The sequence below is a fragment of the Anas platyrhynchos genome, chromosome 28, assembly GCF_047663525.1.
Source record: "Anas platyrhynchos isolate ZD024472 breed Pekin duck chromosome 28, IASCAAS_PekinDuck_T2T, whole genome shotgun sequence".
Lineage (NCBI taxonomy): Eukaryota > Metazoa > Chordata > Aves > Anseriformes > Anatidae > Anas > Anas platyrhynchos.
Genome location: NC_092614.1, coordinates 6178933 through 6201999, shown reverse-complemented (window position 1 = coordinate 6201999; position 23067 = coordinate 6178933). Strand labels below are relative to the sequence as shown.

General features: G+C 46.0%; 1 protein-coding gene across 4 annotated transcripts in view; it reads right to left on the bottom strand.

Moving 5' to 3' along the window:
• Positions 1 to 23067, bottom strand: part of MYO1D (myosin ID) — a 156922-nt gene that overhangs the window by 20635 nt on the left and 113220 nt on the right. For 2 of the 4 annotated variants that reach the window (XM_027445219.3, XM_038168685.2), the window contains exon 22: positions 13181 to 13403. The exons of the other annotated variants lie outside the window; for them this stretch is intronic. In XM_027445219.3, coding sequence (XP_027301020.3) covers positions 13196 to 13403 — 208 coding nt within the window. In that variant the 3' untranslated portion in view covers positions 13181 to 13195. Of the gene's footprint in view, positions 1 to 13180; positions 13404 to 23067 lie in introns of those variants that run through there. 4 annotated transcript variants of the gene reach the window in all.

Sequence of the window (23067 nt, the reverse complement as noted above, 5' to 3'; positions counted from 1 at the left end):
GGATTATTATGATTAAGCATTTGTAGATGTGTGAGGAAAAAGCTTACTGTGCCGATTTTGCTCTGTTCCTTGGATAACCACTGCCTAATTACCATGTTTTCCCTTACACAGATAAACTGTGCAACTGAACCCCTAAACACTCTAGATCTGCTACAGAGATAACTTCCACTTGAGATAAAGGAGCAAGTGGTACCAGAAGATGATTAACAGCCGAACACGGAAAGTTATCTGGCAACAGCACGGCGAGTGACCTACAAATATCCACTGTACGAGGGCCCGGCAGTCCAAGGCTAGTAAGAACAGCTGCTAACAACTGCGTATCGAAGCACATTTAAGAGGTGTATTACATTTCAAAGGCATTCTGGATGAAATTGGGCTGCACAAGCCTCCTTCTGCAACTTCCAGAGACAGCATGATGCTTGTGGCAGGCTGCACGACACAGACAGAAAGCACTCACAGAGATGGTGAGAAGGAAAAGGCGAGTTACCTCAGCACCCCAGAGCTCTAGCCAGAAGGTAGGCTCTGACGCTCCTGAAATCCAGCCGAGTGCATTTGAGTGAGGACCAAAAAGTATTTGAGGGAAGCCTTATTTCTAGGAATACCTATTGTATTTCACTACCTTCCCTTTCCTCTGGTCCTGCTGAGTTGGCACATGGATCGTCTGTGGTGCTTCTGCACTCTGGGCTGGTCACTTCCCACCCTTTATATTCCCCAAAGAAACATTTGACAGCCAGGCACGCAGCTTCTTCCTGCTTCTGCAAAAATACACGCCAACAGAAGGCAGGACAAGGAAACGTAACTTGTTCAGAGCCACAAATGAACACAAAACCCTTAACATACACCGCGAAAAGAGAAGCCAGATACCTATTAGAACAGAAAACTTTGGAGCTGGCAGGGTGTTAGTGTGGAGCAGCACAAAGCACTACACCTAAGTTGCAGCAGAGTGCCTGAAGCTGTCACGCAGAGCTCTGCTTATACGGACCTCGAGGTCCACTGCAGTTCCCACTGCCCTTTAACAGCATCTCAGAAGTACGGTGAGGATGCAGGTAGTTTGTGCTGGACTACCAGTGACTATTTTGACTGCTGAAAGCATCAGCGTGCTCCTCCTGTTACACCGGGAGCCAGCTTTATGCTTTCTCCTCAAAATCCCCACCCGGCCGTGCTGACCACACGCTCCCGGTCGAGTCTGGCAGGACAACCAGAGTCCCACAGACGTTCAGCTGGGGACAGCAGAACAAACTGCTGGTCTGCCTGCATCGCTCCTCCGCTGCCACGCAGCTGCTCTGCATCCTCTTTTGCAGAGGAAACCGCAACCCAAACCCAGCTCACTAGAGACTCGCATCGCCACATGCTCTGAAGTCAGCTGGCTCTCATCTTTGAAGAATTATGCTACTTGGGTATGTTTTTCCTATGGGGAAAGCCCTACAGAAATGTGATAGTAACACCTGCTACCGCTTCTGACTGTATTACAAACAGGTCACTTCTTTCCAACTTTAGCTTGAGAAGGAAAAGCCAAAGGGCAAGCACCAGGCTGCAGTGTGGCCACAAATGTAACGATGGCTCCAAAGGGGATTTTCCAAAAACTTCCAGTTTAGTTTCCATATGCAAAGGTCAGAGCAGGAAGGAAAAACCCTCTGGTGATCGTGGACTTGTGACAAACCTGAAACCCTTAACAGCACAGTGCTGCGTGGTGTCTGTGCTGCCCTGTTCTCTCAGAGCTGCTAGCAAGCCAGAGACATCTCGCCAGCCCTTTTCATGCATATTTCATTCACTGGCTACAAGCTATTTTTCCAGCTCAAGAGGACTGAGTGGTTTCTGCCGCCCATCAATACTGTTTTGCTGCCCAGAAATGCTGTTATCGATGTGGCCATGGCTGGATGTGCTCCCACCACGCCCCCAGCTGACCCAGAAAGCAGGGGCACAGCAGCCAGCTCTGCTCCCAGGGACCGAGTGCAGCCCATCACTATCTGCTCTTCCAGCACTGGCCCCGGACAAACGGACTCAACAAATAGTTTAGGCTGGAGGGGCTTGCTGCAGGTCACCTGCACTGTGCTCCCCATTCAGAGCAGGGCCAACTGGAAAATTAGATCCAACCTCAGGACTAGGCAGCAAGCAAATCCTGATACAGCTGACACATTGGGAAGGATGCTCAGGGCCAGCTGTCCACGAACTGCTACGGTCAGCCCTGGCTGAATGCACCGAGGAAGAGGACACCTTGTGGAAAGAAGCCGTTCTCTAACAGCTGCCACTTTACAACCTTCATGGACAAAATGTTTAGCCCACTACAGATGAATTAAAGATTTTCCTCGAGGCTTCTGAAAAGCCACATCAACAGCTTACAAGCTCCACAAACATTAGAGTCAGGATCGGGCAGAAAATCTTTAAAAGCAATATCCCACCTCACATGGGATAGAGGTGCAGCCAGCTACAGGGAGAGCACCTCCCGTGTCTCCAGACCTGGCACTTGTGAGCAAATAAAAAGCGGCAGCCTGGAAAATGGGAGCAGTTGATGGATTTACTGCTGTGAAGAGGCAGCCACCATGATGCTCCCCAGAGACAGGTATGTGCCAGGGTGTGCGTCTCCGGAACAGAGTGCGCAGAGGCAAGGTTGCCGTGCGCTTGGCAAAGAGGGACACCCAACTTGCCAAAAAGGGACACCCAACTAGTTCCAGCCCTGGGGACAGAGCCTTCAGCTTCAGAAAGCCTGGAGAAGGACAGATTGCTGGCTTCTCCCTGCTTGTGAAACTCTAGCCCGGGGGCTGATCACTCAAATGGAGACTCCTTCCTTTCCTTCATGCCTTTATCTCCTCTCTTCATCTGCATGATCCACAGGAGATGAAAAACAAAGAGGATGAGCTGTCTGCTGCCTGGTTGCGCAAGGACGCAGACAAAAGGGAGAAGAGGGTGCTGTGCTATTTAAAGCTGCCTCCTCCTCAACTCCTATGGGTGGAATTTTACCTCTCTAGTGTTGGCTGCTTTGGAGGAGGGATTTAAGGACTACTTATACAAAAATGATCATTAAAACCTAAATTAAACCTATGCTTAGTCAATATTTTCCATTTCAATTGTTCTCAAAATCCAGAAAAATCCAATTTGCCACAGAGATTTACTGCCATTTTTCTACCGTTTTACTAAAACAAAATCAAAAGGCTGGTTTTTAAAATTATAAGGATGCAAAAAGCTCCTTTGACAATAAGCTTGCAGCGTGATTCCTTAACTACACAGCATCTAAAGTGACTTCAAATTAAAAGAATTTTGAAGCACTGTGATTAGTTTGATTACTAAATCAACAACTTGATTTAGTAAAATCACTGGCAGCTCACAAAGTATTAACAAAAACAATTAACAAGTGTTGGCAGTTTTCAAGTTATATTTACAAACTAAATTCAGACTCTAGTAAATGTAGGCAGCTGAAATCCCACCTTCCGTAATGCTTTTAACCTTTCAATCTTTAAATTGGTAAAACAGAAAACAGTGCTTAAAATAGCCAGCATATACTTTCAAGGTTAATGCTGGTCACCTGGGCCAAACCGCAGAATGCACTGATGAGAGATGAAAAAGAAATCATGAAGTCAGAAATGCTATCACACAGAAGCCAGTCTGTGTTAGGTCCCAAGAGCAGTGCTGCCTTTGCTGAACTCATTGCTTTGCCAGGTGGTTTGGTAAATTGAGTCTGGACAAACACTGTCCAACACGTTTCCATTTTTTAGGTCAAAAGTGGCTTTTAAGACCCCAAGTCAGAGTGTTCCAGCCCATCCCCTTGTGCCATTAGACAGGAGCAATGAATACTTGGATGCCTAGATTTGAAAACTGAGGTCACAAGCCACAGCAGGGAAACAGCACATCAGAAATTAAGATAGCTTTAACGAAGCACAACTGGTTCAGCGCTTGCTCTGGTTAAATTTAATGAGTCATTGGGTCTTGATAACGTGGAGACAATACAGCGTGTTCCCCCTTATATAATCTTAAATGTAAACAGAATCTGTGAATAAGAATTTTCAAGTAATAAATGGGCTTCTTGTTAATAAAGTGTCAAGTAACAAGTTGCTGCAGCAATGGTGATGGATAGTTAATGTCTCCTCTGGCTGCTGAAGGAGGACACAGAGCCATGTCAGCTTTTCCCTTTGTACAATTTCCACCCATCCACTTTGTGAGGCGATCCCAGGTGTGTATTTTTACTGCAGAATTAACACTGAAGCTTTGCACTGGGACCTGCAACAGCTTCACCCGTCTGCGGGCGCTTGCCACAAAACCACACTTTCGTTACCAGGGGAGATCCTGCAGCCTCCTTGGTGCTCCCAGGGACACATCCTGTAGCTTTTCTGTGTGGCAGCAAATCTACCTGCCCCAGTTCTTTCCTCCTGAGTTGCTGGGACTCGTCTGTGCCTCTGCACACCAGGAGCTGTGAGAGGGCTGTTGGCACGCCGGTGGCTCCACTTTGTGCGCTGAGCCAGGAGGCTGCCGGCTCGTGTGGCAGCTCAGTTCAGCTCCGCTTGCTGATCAGAGGTGTGCAAAGAGATGGGGGCTGCAGAAGGGGCAATGCCCAAAGCCACGTTAACCTTCCTCGGGTAACAAAAGTGACAGCCAGCCAGCTGCTGCGGTGCTACTGCTCCAGCTGGGGCTCCCCACTTGTGCTCTCCACCCAGTGCCGCTGCCTTCAACAGCTGCAGCAGCTGTTTAACCTACGCATAAAGCTATCCTCAAAACCAAGATCTACTCTGAAAAGGAATAATATGGACTATGTGGTTTAACAGCAGCTTGATTTAGTTCAGATACCTTCCTTACCAAGTTAAAATGAAGTAAGGCACGAAGCAAAGTAGGTGTCTCTGCAAGGTTTGGCACCGCTCAGGGTGACCTGTTTTCAGGTTCACTGACAGGATACCCACATAAAGATCATCTCTTAAAAGAAGAGAGTATGCAGTTGTTGGCTACCCTGCACAAGGAGCCGAGGGCAGCAAAAAGTCATGAGGGCTTTTGGTGGGATGCTGGGGAGGGCAGGCAGGTGCCACGCACTTTGAATCCTCAAAACCACTCATGCACGAGAGGAAAACCAAAGGACAATTTTTGGGGTTTTACCCCAGCCATGTGTCCGAGACTTCTCTTTTTTGCATGTCAAGGCCAAGTCCCGACCTGTCCTTCCCAGCACTGCCACAAACACTGCTTGCAGCCGAGCCATGCAGCCTCCACACACCCGCTGTGCGCCCTGCAACAGCCCCAAGGGGCAAACAGCATTTGAGACAGCGCCAGTATCGCACACACCTTTGGAAAGCTAAAAATCTGCTAAACAGAGAGTTAATAAGAAAAATATTTGGAAATGTGGATGTTATGATTTAAGGAGAAGTAGACATTTTTGGTGTCTGGATGCTGGCAAATTCTCCTTCTATATGAGATCTGTGGTCTCCTGGAAATGCACACCAGCTAGTTTGTTGGCATTGTCAGGGCCAGGCTTCTTTGTACTCAGCAGCAGCCAGCATAAAAAACTCATTGTTCACGAGTGCTACCCTGGTGTCACTAAAACAAGCACTGCTTTGCTCACTCTGCCTTGGCTGTCCCGTTTTTTTCCCCACCATCTCCTTTCCTACCAAGTCTGCAGAGTTGTCAGAGAATTGACAGGGCCCAAGCTGGACCTCAGTCCAAATTCAGACGAATAAACCTTGATCTCTGTCAAAGGGTGTTGGAAGCGTAATATTTCTGGGGAAGTTCCACGTTTCTGACTGTTCTTTTGAACAACGATCCCACTACTGCACAGTGCCTGTTTGGCCTGACGCAAGGGGAATTTTTTGCTGCTTTTTTTACCTCAATGCCAAACTCGTCGTAGAGAGCTGGTGGTGGAGCAGGCAGGAGCAGAGGCTTCTGCTGAGCCCCTTGGAAGAGCCCTGGGCGATGGCAGCTGCAGGCACTGCAGCAGTTAACTGCATAGCAAGGAGACAGCTCTTCAGCTGAAGTGACAGCTCTGATGCCAAGGTTATCTCAGTGGTTCATCAGGAGAGAGAGCAAGGGAGCCACAAACATGACAAATATGCAGATTGCTGGTCTCCTGGGACCAGTCCTACCCACAGCCTCTCCCCTGCCTCGGTCTGCTGCTCCAGAGTCCGGCCATCTCCTGAAAGCTTCAAAGATCTTTCCTTTGTCTCTGGCTCTCAGCACACCAACAGGGAGATCTTATCTGAACGGCCTGTAAAAGCTCCTTCTGAGGTTTTGCCCCAAGGTTCAACAGGGAGATTATCACTGCTTCAGGTCTGTCTGGCACTGTCTTCCTCTTCCATCTGACCTTTTGGCAGCACAGCACCTGGTGCAGACAGGGGCATCAGAAGGTTTTGACACTGAAGGACTGAGAAACGAAACAGAAATGTCTAATTTCAGGCACAACCACGGCTGCTGCTCTGACTGCAAGACTTAGTGTCAAAGTTTCTACCACCGCCCCCCAAAATTACACCAAATACTACATATACAGAAATGGTTTTGTCAGTATTCAGAGATAATCAAGCCAGCTTTGAAACCTATCTTCTATAAACCAGTAGAATGACATTATCAAGTGCTAACTGCTGTCTCTTTCTCTGCATTTTAAATCATTCTTGTAGCTCTTTTGAGAAAACATTTCCGGCATTTCATTTCCTATGTTAAATTACAGATGGCAGCTCTGGGTATCACCACTCTAAGTAACGCCTCATTGCTGCGAGTAAATTCTTGGCTTTAGAAATCCTGCTTGTCATAAATATAAACAATTTCCCTGATTACTGTCAGGAGACCTTTTTTTTTTTTCTTTGCATCCTAAAGTTCCAGGAGCATAATGTGATACAGGTGGATTGGCAGGTTGAAATCACAGACCTAAATGACCTGCCACTGTTTTTCTCCCTAAAGGATTACTGGGGACTTCCCAAATCACACACCTTCACAGAACTCTCTCTCTCTCTAAAGGTATCAGACCGGATACTGCCTTTATCTTCTCCCAGTGTTGTTGGCTGCATCACTCTGGTTGCATCGTGGTGCACAGCATGTCATTTCAAGCAGCTGGGGTGCAGTTCTGCTTCACTTCCTTTGGCAATCCTGGAGAGCACTTTAGGATTAGAGAGCCCCTGAGAGATTCTCTCAAGGCTCCACAAGCCCGAATTTAGGCAGATTTAAAGTTTCCAAAGAAATCAGCCTTTGAATGAGTCAGGAACCTTTGCACTGGTTTCTTAGGGCATTATCTGTGCTTTAGTTTTTGAAGAGTAAAAGTTTCAGTTTAGGAAGTTTACTGAGACCAAGTAAACTGAGTTTTCTGCTTGGAAGATGGTAAGCTTTTAGGTTTTATTTTCCACTGTGACCTTGGTGTCTGTAGTCTCTGAACCACCTCAGTACCCCAAACGTAACGCCAACCTTAGCTGCGAGACATGAGCAGCATTCTTCAACCCAATGGCTACGGCAAGCAACACACTGCCTTTTTGTTTTCTTCCATTTTTCTGTAGAGAAGAAATCTGATTTAAAATAAATAAATAAATAAACAAACAACATTTCCAATGAAAGGAATTCAACTTAAAATCAGTATTGTGAAAGCTCAGTTCTGAAGCAGCCCAGGAGTCCACAGCTGCAACTCTGGAGGAAAGGGGTCTGGAGAGGATTTAATGACCTGCATCTTCACAGCCAAGCTTACAGCAAGCATTTTTCCAACACAGACGTTTTGCAGGTGGCCCCAACACATTCCTGTTTTCAGGGATAGGACACCGAAGGAATAACTCACAGAGAAAACACCAAAAGTCTAATATTGAAGTATTAGCATATACCTTGAAAAGCAGCAGCAAAAGGAACAGAAAGTCCCCAAACCTCATGCTATTCATGGTAGCAGTTTTCTTTTCCTCTTTATTCCTGATTTTCTGGGAAGTTTCTGAAACACAAAAGCTGCACTGACTGCGCTGTCAGGAACAGCATGCCGAGCTCACAGTTCTACCTGGAAGCCTTGCTCTGTTTTGATTCATATTATCCCAAAGATAATGGTTATCTGAGAAATTGGAACATACAAACACTCAGGAGAGAACAAACCACTTCCTAGATATGCCTTTCCTAACAGTGGAGGATTATAAAAGGGAATTATATGTTATCCCACATTTTTGCTTGGGTTACACCAATTTTGATGCTGACAATTAATGTTTATCATATTAAATGCAGAGAAGCTAATGCCATGTTATGCTTCAGTTCAAACAATTGGCTCAAATTTCAGGAGCCAAGGTTGTTCTATCAGTGTCAACCACGTCGGTTGTGGCTCCCTGGGGAATTACCATGAGGCTATCAGCAATCGCCCACATGGGTTTATGTTTCACAACGGAAAGGGAAAAGAAAACATCAGACCTTGATCCAAGCTATGTGGCAAAGCTAACACTGCCAAATCAAATTCAACTTGGGTATCCTGCATGTACTTTTACATGAAATGTGAAACACAGCTTGTTTTTCTTTCCAGCAGAAATTAAAAAACAACAGTATAACAAATTTCAGTCTTTTCCTACCTGTTTGACTGCAATTAGCTTGGAGCACCGTACTTCCTGAATCCCCACATGTGGGATTTTGGGGAAGGGGAGAGTATTAACACGCTGCCTTAGGGAAGTTCCAGATCCTCTGTTTTGACCAGCTGGCCTCAAGTTGACATCAACAAATGGGCACTCAGTCATTTGAACATAACCTTGCAAGATATTGCTAAGCAAATGCCTAAATGCCCAAGGTAAAATAATCTACTTTGCATTCTTAATCTCTACTCTACTTAAAACAGCCCTTGGCAGGCAACCAAACAGATTTTGGCCATCACTAATAACAACCTTCATCAGGATCTTGGGGGTTTACTCAGAGGTGCCACTTTGTTCTAAAATGGGATGACTCATGTTTTTTTCAGGCACAGGGTAAGCCCCAGCAGCTCATCCCATGTCAAGCACCTCTTCCATGCCAGGAAGGATGTTCTCTAAACCAGCTGGAGTGCACAGGTGCAGTCCTACCAAAATCCCTACCAAAACCTCCTTTTTTTTTTTTTTTTTTTTTGAAAACTATCCAATGCCTGGCACAACTATTATGCAGAGAGAACATGGTGAGGGGGCAGAGGAGAACTTGACCTCTGTCCAAAAAAAGGTGAATGTAGCATAAGCTCAGGCAGCACAGGAGACTTCGCTGGGGAAGCAGCGTCCAACTGCGACATTCCAGAAAGGCTGCTGTGGCTATTTCTTTAGGCAGCCCTGTCCGACCGGCGCTACCTGTACTGTGCCCTGCCACCGTGACACGTGATGAGCTCGGGCTTGCAACTGCAAGTGTTTCAAAGCAGAGTCATGATGCATCTGAAGTGCATCACTTCTCTTCTGACAAACACGCCACCTGCTTTCATCTCAGCACGTAGTTTTGCTTGCCCGTCAAATCAAACACACTACGTTAATTGCGGGGACAGAGACAAGCACCTAGGAAAAACACAGTCCTTTGCCAGGCTGGGAAAACATAGGTGTAGCTGTTGTCGGATGGAAAATCATGCAGGCAGACATGGTAACACGAGCAGGAGGAAAAAAGTGTCTGGACAACAAAAATGTAATGTGGACTATATTAAAATATAGTTCAGTTTGCACCAAAGCAGCAACTTCCCCTTAGCTGATGCATTAACTAAACATAAATGCAAACAGAGCTCACATTTATTTCTCATCTCAAGCTTCCAGTGATGCGACACAAAGGAAGCCAGTGAACACTCTGTTTTTCCACACGAGATTATTACAAAGAATGAGATGCAACGGAGGCAACACAGGAAATAAAACATTTCCACTGCACAGCCTATAATACAGGCAATAAAAGCAGGAATACTCCCATTGCAAGCTGCTGCTCCCAGTGCTGCTGTGTGTCACAGTGCTGCAGGGGGCTGCTACACGACCACCCTGCGGTGACACGTTATTAAAGCCCTCTGACATTCAACAAGCAGGCACATTCAAATGTGCAGAAGCTAAACTTTTTGAATGAAATTCTTTTTAGTCTTAGGCCTAAGATTGAGTTCTGAAGTGAAATAACTCAATTAAATAGACTTCAAAGTATTTATCCTGCCTTTGCCTAAATCACTGTTTTAATAATAGGTTTGTTTGCCAAGACTTTAATAGCTTCAGCAAAAATATCTAAAATGTACAAGATGATATATGTTCTTGTACAAGTCTTACAAAATCCAACCCACCTTCTAATAATAAACTGTTTCAGGCTTTCATTTGCTAAATTGTATGTGTACTTTGGAGAGAGCTTGTCTTGAACCTGCTGCATAATGAAAGATTTCAATAAATCTTGTCAAACCAGACAAACAAAACAAAATTTTAATTTTACTTTTAAATTGCAGTTGAGTGCTCCAGTAGAAGTATTTTTTGGTGACTGCCACACAACTAAGGTGGAGGAGTTTGCTTATTTTTAACAAGAGAGTGGCATTGTCTTCATGTGTTAAAGCATTTAGTTGTGAGGTGCACTATAAAAATTTAACCTTTATATACGCAGGAAGAGATTTGTCTCCTCTGCTTTAGCTCTGGTTCGTAGAGGAGAGAAAATACTACAGGAGGGAAAGGGAGAGAAATATTACAGTAATTGGAAATGACACCTTAATCCCTCTGGTAAGGCTCAGCAGGGAGAATCATTCTGTGCATGCTGTATCATGGTGCTGAGCAGACGTACAGCCGAGGCTAAAGCTTGGCAATACTGTCTGCAAAGCAAGATGACTTTGTTTTTTATATCACTCACTGTGAAAGAAACATCCAAATTAATTCACGGTACTTCTGAGAAATAGGCTTTTTGGTGCTATTCCCCCATTTCTGTATGGTCTGAAGAGCCTCCATCAACTTGCCGCAGCTGCATATGATGAGGGGGAGTTTTTGGAGCACTGAGTAATTTTCATGTTAAGGGTTTCTCTTCAGCACGCCGTGCTGAAACACACTGTGCTAAAAATAAAAGAAGATGCCCTCCCTGCCAGCCCACGAGAAGGCAGGCGGGCACCTCCACAGCCCTCCTCCTTCTCCTCCTCCTCCTGAACAAGCTGCAGGAAGCCTGATGGCAGCCTCTGTGCCGCGGGAGGGGCTGCAGCCACCCCCCAGCTGCCTCTCACCACCAACCGGGGCTTCGTCAGCCCTGCCACTGTGCAGCCCTTCCCATATTATTATGATTATTATTATTTTTAGGATGCAGAACCGAACTCCTCACATCCCCATCGCGGTGCTGGCCACAGAGATGCTGCTGTAGCTATGGCAACGTCCCTGGCTCCGGGGACCGCCGGCCCCATAAGCGCTGTCACCCCAAGTCGAGCAGGGCCAGCCTGTGCTGCCACACAAAGAAATGCCATTTTCCCCCCAAACTGGGGGACCCGTGGGCACATCTGTACTCCCTGCCACTGCTTTCCCCCCTGCCCATCCTTCCCCGCTGGCTCTGGTCCAACTGTTTCCTAGAAAGGCCGGATTGCAAGCCGGCCCCGGCTGTGCAGCGAGGACACTTTGCAAGGCATGGCCTCTCCTCGGCCTCTCCCTGTCCCAGAGGCCGTGCAGACGATGCAGGAGGATGCTGCCTCCTGCACAAGGGAGATTCAGAGGGCACCAAAGGCGTGCAGCAGCCGCCCGACCCCGCCGGCTGTTTGGGATGCTGTATTCCTTTCTGAGGTTTAACCAGCATCATCTGAGCTCTCGTGTTTGCAGAGTAAATAAAGCTGGCTACAGCATCGTTCTACAACACGGAGATAAAAAGAAAAAACACAGCTTGGATTTGTGTCTACACTTAATTCATAATAATCTAAATTAAACGGAGTGCGCTGATGACTGCAGTGGAATGCACTGGACATACCAACACGACACCGCAGACAGGGCTCAGGCAGCAAGGACGAGCGCTGTTGCAATGCTCATGCTGAGCAGGAGGCAGAGGCAGGCTGCTCGCAGGGCTGCACCAGCTCCTTCCCGAGCACCGGCACAGCCAAGCTGCTGCCTCCACGCTGAGCTGAGTCAAGGCTGCGAAAGATAATTCAATCCAAAATATTAAGAGCAAATCCCATATGTAAGTTCTGATAACCAGTTGTAATAGGCTGCACCGTTACAAAGAAAGATGTAACTAATATTATGCAGCTTTGCAGATAAAGATCTTTGTCAGTTAAGATTATTAATAGTGTTCAAGTAAATGCTAGCATCTTGTTGACTGGATCTTACGAGCTTGTGATAGTATCATCTCCAGTGTTGGGATCAGTTAAGTTACCGATGCCATATGAGGAGGAAGTGAAACATTTGCATAAACTAAAAATTTTTTATACTTTAACGTGCAAGGATATGAAACTGCAGCACGCCCCCACCGTCACCTTCCTTACCAAGGAAACATCCTCTCTGCTGTATCATTTCTATTTGTGCTCTAAATCACCATGCCTGAGTCATGGCAGAACAGAACAGCCTTTCTTTGCAAAAATATATTTTCCCAACACATGCAGTTACAGAATGTGCTCTGCTCCACAAGCTCCCTGAATATTTTTAATGATGCTAAAAAATTAAGAGTTACAATAAAGATGCCCGCTATCATAACTCTTACTTTCTGTGCTACAGTCAGACCTTGACCTCTAATTCCTGCTCTTTAGAGCTAAGCTGACAACATGTAGCAAAACCAAACACAGGATGTGGACACTGTCAGCAGCCTGAAATGAAAACAACACACCACAAGTTTGTCAGATATTTCTCTTTAAAAGCAAATTTGAAAATCTGACACGGCGCAGCTTCAACATGCTGCTTTCCACATGCTGGTGAAAGCCCTTTCCAAGGCAAACACAGGAGCTGAAAGGCAGCCTGTCAGCAAGGGCAGCATGTCTCACGCTGACAAACAGCCCTGGCTCCCTGGCTTGTTCTGCATGCAGCTTTTTTTGGCACTCCACTAAACGCCCATGGGGCCAACCTTGCAGCAAAGCATTGCTCCCAGCATCTGCAGAAATGCTGCAGGCCATTATGCTGGAGAACGCTGGCTGCTGTCCTCAAACTCCCCAATATATTTGTGCGTCTCTCCCAGAGGCAGAGGATGCTCTTAAAATGAATACTTAAACGTCTTGAAAGCAAGTGTTTGGTTCTTGGGTCAGTCCATACCACCTTGCTTACTATTCCAGCAACAGATGGAGAGAGCATCCTTTTTCTGATACAGAGGCCTAATGCCATCAGCCATACGATGCAATAGCAGACAAACAGCAGTACTTGAGAGCAGCTCCTTTTTCTAGCCTTATTTATTTTGGTACTGCTTTCCTGATCTTGCTCTTCAGGACAGAAGCAGCACCTTGCCTGTGCCCCAGTTCATGATCTCGCTTGGTCGCATGAAACCCAAGGCTGCCAAATTCAATTCCTTGATTTAGCTGTCCTTCCGAGAGGCTTTCCCAAGCTGCTGCTCCTCTGACAGGCTGTGCTGCTGACTCTTTTCCAAGCTTGCTGAAGAACCTGAGGATTTTAGGATATTAGGGTTTCTCTCCATATCTACTTTATTTCCTCAGATAAAAGGTGTTCCACTAATTTTGTCTCCCCTCCCTCCTCTTACCCACACAGTTTCTTGCTTTATATGAAGACCACATAATACAAAAGAAAAGGAATAAATTTAGCTTGTAAGGTTGCCATATTTTTTTCTATGTTTATCACTGCTGTATTTAATTGCCTGCATCACAAGGATCAAAGACAGATGAAGTGGGAAATTCAGTAGGTAGCAAACAAGCGCCGATATAATTTGATGGCTGACTTTCTGCTTGCTGCTTTATGCTCATTAACCCAATTCCTTTGAACTCAAGTAGGAGATGCAGTTAACACATCATTGGCAACCAACCTCCAGGGATGCCGAGAGGGATAAGAGTCCCAGGAGAGCTGGAGAGAGACGAGCCAGTGATGTCAGAATTTCCCAGCCTACGCTCAGGTGAGCAAAGCAAAAATTCGGGAGCGTTGACCCAATGCCTGTCTGCTGATGAGGCTGTTGACACAGGGAGCCATGCACGAGCCCTGTGTCCCAGGCACTTTCCCTCCCATCTCTGCTTTCCTTAGAAATGAGCTTGCGAATTTAATTAATGGATTTACTGATACTCCATCTCATTAGCTATATAGGGTAAGATCAGCAACATATCGTTCAGAAATATTTTAAGAACTTAAGTGGCCTTACTGCTCTGCATATCAGATTGAACACAGAGAGCCGCGGCCAGGCACAGCACGCTGTGGCTGTGAATAAAATTCCTCCTATAGTGCTGTCCTCAAGCATGCCCTATGTGAACGGGGTGAGTAACAGTGCACATAGATGAACCAAGCTGATGGTAAAACTGTCCTGCATCTTAGCAACAGAAATGGAATCAGATGGTGGTTTTTACATTCAAGACAGGCAAGTGTCTGTCTTGTTACAAACTCCATTGTCACAGGATGAAAGCTGATTGCAGCTCACTTGATAAGATGAGCGGTCTCAGGGATGCCAGGGGCGAAGGGGCACCAAGGGAGCATGTGGCTGGAAAAGCCTTTTGCCTTTCAACTGTTCTGCAGTAAAAGCTCTTATTGCCCTTTTTGAAATTCATTGCTTGGAAAATCAGCAGACACTACTATGCATAATCACACGTTCATACCTGCGGTCTGAAAACAAGCAAATCTCTTCCAAGTCATTGTTACCATCAGCAGCGACAACACCCGCTGACACCAGCATGCAGAAGGTGTTTCAGCTGACACAGCCAAAGCAATCAAATTCATTAGCAGCAAGGATGCCTCAGAAGCTGCAGAAAGGGCAGCTACACATCAGGAATCTAATTTGCTTCTTTCCTCACCTTCATTTCATCACCTACCACCACTTCATTGGCTTGTTACCTTTGTTTAATAATTTATATAGCCCCTGCTTAAACATTCTGGTGTGCTCTGCTTATGGGAATCTGTGAATATGTGACTTGGGACTTTATGCATATTTAAGGATATTCCAGCTGGGCAAGCACCTTGAAAAAGCAGTTCTGAGGCTGTTGGGAAGGAAACAAGGAGGATGACAGCTTCAGATGAAACAACGAAACAAAGCCCATTAGCCCTCTTTCAACAGTGTCTGGGTAGAAAGCACGGCACGCCTCAGGTGAGATGTGGTGGATGCGTCACCCAGGTAGAGCTATGGTAGAAGATCTTTCACTGGCTGGTGACACGATGAAACCCACCTGCATTCACAACCTGTCTAGACACAAAGGAACTCCATTTTAATTAAAGCTATTTAGCTAACCCTGTGCAAACCCCGTGGAGGCATTCAGTTCAGCAAGGCTCAGACTCAATGCAAACTTTCCCAGGAATAGCTGTCAGCCTGAGCTGGGAAGATGCATGAAGTGACTGACACAGCACTGAAAGAATTATTTTTGTATACACACAGCTGTACTGACACAGCATTTTTGGCACAGGGGAGTGAAATGAGATGTTCAAGACAGTTGTCCTCATAGATAAAGGACCCAGAGCACTCAGAGCTGGTCGCCGTCCCCTTCACCATGGCATGTAAATTCTTCACTGAACAGACTTCAGCCTTTCTTCTCCCCTGACATTCACACCTGCTTCCTCTCAGCCATCTAAAATCCTAGCCTGGGTGCCCAGGTCCCCAGCTCAGGTCAGACCACATGCTCTGTGAAATGGCGACAAGCATGCTGTGAGTGAGGGTGTGTAGGAAGGAGACACAAACACAGGCAGAGACCCAAGGCCTCATCGCCCAGAATTCAGTTTGACCCAGCACAATTCACCATGAGGTTACCCAGGTAAGAGCAAAGAAGAAGGGTTCTCAGGGCTCGCTCAGGCAGCTACAATTAGACTGGGAGAGGATGAGGCTGGAAGCGGCGCTTTGGGGCAGAGATTCTGCTTGGGAGGAAGCTGACATTTTGTAAGTGTGTAGGAAAGTAAAGGACTTTCCCCTGAAAGTTTACAGTTAAAAAAACCCTCCTGGTAAAAACTACAAAGCTTTTGTATACTTAACCTTTTCCTTTCCAAACTTGTCTCTGCTGACGTTTGATATTTGAGAGTGAAAGAGGAAATACAGGTCTGTCTTTTCAAAAGCAGCGCACATCTCAGCCCGGTTACCTCTGCTGGCACAATCACACCGCCTGTCCCCCCTGTCAGTCCCCACTCTGTCCCACGGCTGACAGACAGAAGACTAATACACAAGCTAAGTGAAAAATTAACTGCCAGAGATATCCAAAATAAATACCTCGCTGATGGAAAGGCAAGCTAAACTCAGCCTTTCCACGTCCCTTTTGCTGGCTGCAATTAAGTGAGTGCCTGCAGATCTCTAGAACTTGCCCTGGCAATGCTGTGGGAGGATGGACAGAGAAGAGGAAACAGCTGATGTGCCAGCAGTGGTGGTACTTCAGACAAAGAGGACCTGGTCCTTGGGCAACCTGGTTTTATCTGCTCCACTGCTGCTAGAGAGCCCACTGAGAGCGATGGGTGCTCCTGTTAAAAAGTACAGCTTCCAGAGGGATAACACTAATGCAACGTTAACCTGTAATGTGTCTTTTTCAGGTTTATGTCCTATAAATCCTTCTTTCCTTACTGTTCACAAACCACCTCTGTCCCAGGACTGAAGTTGGTTTGGTTCTGGGTTAAAAAGTTCAAAGGTTAGAAGTTAATTCAAGACCAAGCATCCACCAGTGCTCCCAGCATAGCCAAGCACCCCAGTCCACCTCCTAGCTCACTTGGCTGGATGCTGGGGTTCAGCATATCCCTATCCGGGGGGCTGTCCCAGAGCAGTTCGGTAACCTTGCCTCCCCTGCAAAAACAACAAAGTAAAACATGGGCAGATCAAAGTGCAGAAATTGTGCTAGAGCAGTCAATTATCTTGGGTTTTGCTGCAGGAGCTCTTGCACCCAGGCTAGGCAAGTGCAAGTGTTCAGACCCTGGTGCCAACTACCTTAGTAAGCTATATGACTTCCACAAATACCTTTACATTCCTTCTTAAGACAAAGGCTTGAAGCTGATTAGCACACACAGGAAGAAAAATGCTGGTTGCATTCGAACACTGCACTAGACAGAGCACTGTTGACCAGTATTTCCTAAGAATTTTCTTCCAATCTGCAATAAAATTTGCATTGAGCTAAATTTGTCTGAATTCTTTAACCAAACCCAAAGCTTACCAGGGAACAATCTCCTGCAAACAGAGCATCCCTTAGAAGCTAGGTTGAGAAACATACAGCTTTTATCTCCAAGTCTTCCAAAATAGAAACTGACCTAAAAAACAGGTCAGTGCCGGCCACCCTGCCATTTCAGACACTGTATTTAACAATACAAGCACACAACAAAGTGAACACACTGCTGTTAACTATACTACAAGATGTGTGATCATAACTGACATTCATCTTGCATGAGCAGCCAACCCTCCACAAGGAATCCAGAGTCCCAGGGAGTTTACAAATGCTGAGTGATCAGCACCAACTCCCTGTGGGTTCAATATCAGTCACTGATTTTGCTATCTTTCTCAACACAAATATGATTTAAGCATGCCTCTAAGCCCAGGGACAGGATCAATGGTCCAAATGCAAGTCCAGCAGCAAAGCCCCCAGGCTTTCAGGCGCACCCGCTGACCACCAGCAGCTCAAGCACCTGCATTTACCTGGCCCTGAAGAGGAAATGCTGGAGGCATACAGGAACACCCGGCATTGAAACATCTTCAAGGCCACACATCTCTGGCTGCCTTACAAGTGGCTCCATTCCCCATCCTCCCTCTGGTTCACATTATTGTGCTGAAGTACTGCATGCTGAGCAAAGACCAGCAAGGTCGCTAAGAGAAGCAGACCTGGTGTTTGTAACGTGCTCATGGAGAAGAAACGGCTCAGGCCTGGCAGTCACAGCTGAGAGAGATGGTAACGGAATTTTGGGTGTAACCTCCAAATAATTAATCACACTGGATACTTCAAATTTTATAAAAACACACACCTCTGCATGTCCCTAAGCTGGTGCTTCAGCATGTCCTGCTCCTGCACACATGGAGGCTTCACAGTGCCCTTCAATCCCCATCTCTCCCTGCCCCGGTTCCCCCACAGGTCCCAGTGGCTGGGTGCTACTGGCAGCCCATGGAGTGGATTTTCCTGCTGGGCTGCAACCAGCAGCAGACTGCTGGGGTGGCAGCTTCCACGCAAGAACCTCTTTTCAGTTTCATACACATGTGAAAAGCAAAGCTGAAGCCCCCAGTACAGAGAGGAGTCATCAGCACTGATCACTCAATCACTCGCAGTGCAATTACTCAGCCACTCAGCCCACAGCTGCAGGAGCTGTCTTCACACCGGTGGGAGATCCTGACACGTTATTCCCTGTCAGGCATGACGTGACACATCCCCAGCATCCACTGTTTGCAATAGCATATGCTAGCGCAGCATGCGGTGAGGCTGAGCACTTCAGGCCCACTCAGGTATCAGGACTGGACTCGCTGAAGCTTTCTCCTAAGCAAACTCCCTCCAAGCTGATTGTTCTGCCATGGTCTGAGCTCAGCCACATACGCCCTCCTCCTTCGTCTTACCATTCATGGTTTCTCCTAGCTGACTTGCAGGATACAGTACTAGTGGAACTGTAGGCGAGGCACAAGAAGACTCTTAACATTCAAAACTCTTCATGTAAATCCTGATTGTAAAGCAAATTAATTCCACTCTGAGCCAAACTCAACCAGCAGCTGGGCAAACACATATGCCTCCAAACTGCAAGCATACAACTTAAGCAAATATAAGTAGCTGATGAATGCTTCGGGTAATCGCATCCTTACCCCATTTCCTCCAAAGTAGTATCAGTTAAAACCAGTGGAGACATTTCCTGCTCAGATTTCAAGATGAATGGTGGAGTTAATTTCCTAGCACAGGCACCTACTGCTACTTCAGAGACCTTGGGGTAAGTCCCTTGTCCCAAGATGCCACTGCAGAAAGGCACAAGTCTAAAGTCCTGTGTCCGACCACCAACTCCATGCAGATTTCTGACACACCGCCAGGCATTTAAAGACAGCGCTGAACACCTATGCTTGGGCAAATGAATTCCACTCCGGTCTACTAGTTCAATCTACTTCAAAGTCCTGTTTAACGCTTGAGTCAAGGCACGAAAACATGTGCTGCAGTGATCTCCAACTTATGTTGGCTAATTCCAGAAAATGTTAAGATTCTCTATAGTATCACCCAAAAAACAACACTCTCAGCAAAGCACAATGGAACACCTGCTGGCTGTTGATGTGACATATCTACGATGATTAAGTGTTTTACTCACCAGTGTTTCCCTCTTCAAAAGTTCCTGGGAAGAAGTGTGACTCTGTGGATTTGGAAGCTAACACCAAGACCCCCAAGTGCCAGAGTGCCTAACCCACCTGTGGCCAGCAAGTTTGCAACTCCAGGGCCACTGGGTTCAGGCACTAAAGATACTTCCTTTGCCCTTTCCTATATAAAAAAAAAAAAAAAAAAAATCAATTCAGATGCTGTAATGTCCTGTACATGGCTCGAGGGCACCCTGAAAGCATCTTTTGCGCTTCCATTGAGACTGTGAAGTATGAGTGCAGGAATGCACTACAGCCTGCTCTCCTAAATAAATACTCCTAAATAAACACTGTCCCTGCCTCTCGTGCCCAGATTTACATTTCCATGCTTCCCCTTACCACACCGTGAAACTTCTTTTTCCTGTTGGGCTGAGCAAGCAGCAAGGCAGCAGCTCCCACCAGGATGGAGGGCAGCCGAAACATCTCTGCACAGCAAAAGGCAGGAGATCAGAGTTTGTCTCTTTAATCAAAATGAGTGATAGTCATGAAACTTACAGAGAATGATCTTTGCTACCTCTCTTCCTCACTGTCAAATCTGAGGATGCAGCAGCCACATAAAACCATGTTTCCCTGGGAAACCAAGCTAAAAATAGCCAGGCTGGCTGGCTCTGGAGACTGGTCTGGAGATTTTAAAATTGCAGTTAGAACGAGATATTACCCTGGGTTAAGTATCCGGATTACTGATGCTGAATGCTAAAGATCCCAGTGTGAAGCCTTTCTGTCCCACCTAACACAGGGTCACTCTGAAGAAGGCCGACCTTCTTCCCGAGCACAGGGAGGAGCTCGCTCGGCCTTCACGGGGCCGTGGGGGGACCAGGCCCCAGGCCTGTAGCAGGCAGCCTCTGGTCCAGGCTCCCTGGTTTGGAAACACCTTCAGCCTGGGCTCAGCTTCCAGCACATGGACAGCACAGAAGTGCAGGCTGAAGCCAGCCACAAGCCCCCTAACCCAGCCCAAATCCACGGTGACTGAGCGCTGCTCCGGGGGCATCAGCTGAGGTCCTGTGTGATTCACCGTGGCTGGTGTGACCGTCCTCTGGCACCTTCACGAGATCCTGGTCTGTGTGACCAGGGCTGGGGGCTGCTGGGGACCGAGGAGTATGACAGGAGCTTGAGTACTTCTGGCTGCTCTGTGTTTTTCCATCACAAAGATGTCAATGAAACATTGCACGCTGTCAAAGTGATCTACGCAAATATGAATACGACATATTTCTGTTAGAAGGAATGCCCCCCCCCGCCCCGAGGCCCAACTGCAAACCAAGCATTTCTGGAAGGGAGATGACACCCAGAAGGGCACAGGGCAAGGATGAAGCCATCTCTATAAATCATCCCCGGCCTGCCCCAAGAGAGCGCCCCGCAGCTATCCAGATGGGGTGCCAGAGAAGGAAGAACGCTTTCCTCCTTGCCAGTATCAGCTCATCATCTGAGTTCACACAAGGAAAAGCAAGAAGGGGAAAAGCAATCCTTTGTGCATTTAATTCAGAATCTAATTACCTTGTATAAATTAGTTAGCCAAGGTTTCCACCTAAGATTTAACACGTAATAGCCTATGAATCACATCTCTGTTACATGATATATTGTGCCATTTATATGTAAAAATGCTTTATACAAGACACCCTGTGGACTAGGGATATTAATTTATACCACAGGCTCTGGAAGATTAAGTGAAATTAAAGAAGATAAGGAGATAAGACATTTCTGCTGATCAATGCGTCTTAATGAGGAACATGCTCTATGTACATTTTAAGGTGAAACCAGCCATCAGAGTCTGTACAGCCATAAGGTCAGTTGTCCTATATGAAGGCAGTATACATTAAAAGCTCACTGATTGCAACAAAGATTTTCGTATCAACAACACTGAAGCTTTTTCCTTCTGCATGTTTTGTCTGCTGCTTGTACTGTACGCTTTTAAATACTCTGCTTAATCTGCCCAGATTAACTCCTGTGGATACAGATCCAGGCAAACACTATTCCTCTCTCTGCAGTCTTGATTTTCCTCCTCCCACAGTGACCCACGTCTCGTGGCAAGAACTTTTCCAGCAGCTGTTCCACTCAATCCCTATTTAGTTCCTGCCAGTTTACGAGCACCACACATAAGAGTGACAAGGATCACGCCGTGACTGAAAACAGACACATGCACCCTAATTTCCCTAATGAGGCAGTGGCACCCACTCCAAAGGCTTTTAGCTCACTTTATAAAGAGCACTAATCACACAAGTTATTCCACCCAAAGGACAGTGCACAACAGCCACAGGCAGGGGCTGACTAAGAAGTTGCACTGAGGGATGAGGTTCCTCCTCCTGAATCAGCAGTCTGCATCTCCAGCAGCATGAATCTGTTTTCATGTTTATGCTGTCCCTACCAGCTCCTCCTCACTACTTAAAAGAGAACAAAACATTACTTACAGTCTAATTTTAAGCTAATGTCCTGGAGCCAGAAACTGAATTAATTTCCATAGATACTGAGTGATTTTACCAGTACAGTGGAGCTAATTACCTCCTCTCCCCCCATCTCCATTATTACTGTCACCTCCTGTAGGGACAGCACAGAAGCAACATCCTAGCCGTATGAATGCAGCACGCAGCAGTGACCCAGAACTGTCTGGGAGAAGATGGTAAATGCTCCCTTAGCATCTCATACATGCCAGACATGAAAATACATGAAAATAAACCCTAATGTACAAGACCCTCAAACTTCTGGACTCAAAAAAATTGAGAAAACAAAACTTCTTGCAGTCCAAATAATTCTTATTTTATTGTATATGCCTAAAGACAATGCGGCTTAGCTCAAATAATGCAAAGGTGCCAGGTGCCAACAGATGCAGAAGCCACCCAGTGGTAACTTCATGTTGTGTCTTTATGCATCTGCTTAGAAATTCCATTTTGATTAAAGATAAGGGAATTTAGACTGGCATGAAAAGATGGCATGCCAGTTATAAAAATTGAACTTACTAGAAATGAGTGCTTTAGGTGTGATTCCTTGTACACGTGTTTCAACAGATGTCCGCATCATCCTGTTGATATCCTTTGTAATGGTAGGATCAATTTATCCATAGCACCTATGCATTCAATTGCGAGCATCCAAAAGACAGTTTAATCACAGTATCCACAAAGACATGAGCACATGTCAAGATAACTGTGTTCCTTCTAGCCACACTGGCCTGATGTATGGGTGAGCAAATACCCAGGAGCATGCAAGTCTTCCTCTAAAAGAATGTGTACAGAGGAAAAACTAGGAAAAAGAAAACTCAAGAGGTGCAATATGCACCATGCTGGTGTCATTTCAACTTTCTACCATGGACTGCAAAGCTGAATACAATAGCCCCATCAAATACACTGGAGTGAATATAAAGCATTTATTGAACAATCACCTCTGTTGGATCATTTTCACCAGAAAAAAATGATGCTCAACACAGGCCTTTAACAGCACTGCTTAGGCTCTCCAGGATAGAAGCTAGAAGCCTAATTTTCCTCAAAAATGAAAAGATTAAGGCATCCTGCGATTTAATGGCATCTCTTCAAACAACAACACTGCCTGCAAGCAGAACACAAAGGCTTCTGAGCAGGGAGACCAAAGATGGGAATAATACATCACAAATAAAAGAAGAAAAATCTAAATGATGCAATAAAAACATTTCTTTTCATAAACTACTGTTAAACAAATGTGGGCCCATATTTTGCATTCATTATCATTCCGCTAGCAATTCCTTAGAGATTGCAAGCCAGCCAGCCTTTTAGTGCACACACTAAAAGAGATGAGGAAAGAGGATTTTAAGTAGGTCAGCAGTAAATATGATCAAGATGGATCTTTTTTTGTTGTTTTTGTTTGCTGTCAGCCACTGGAGTCCTTATT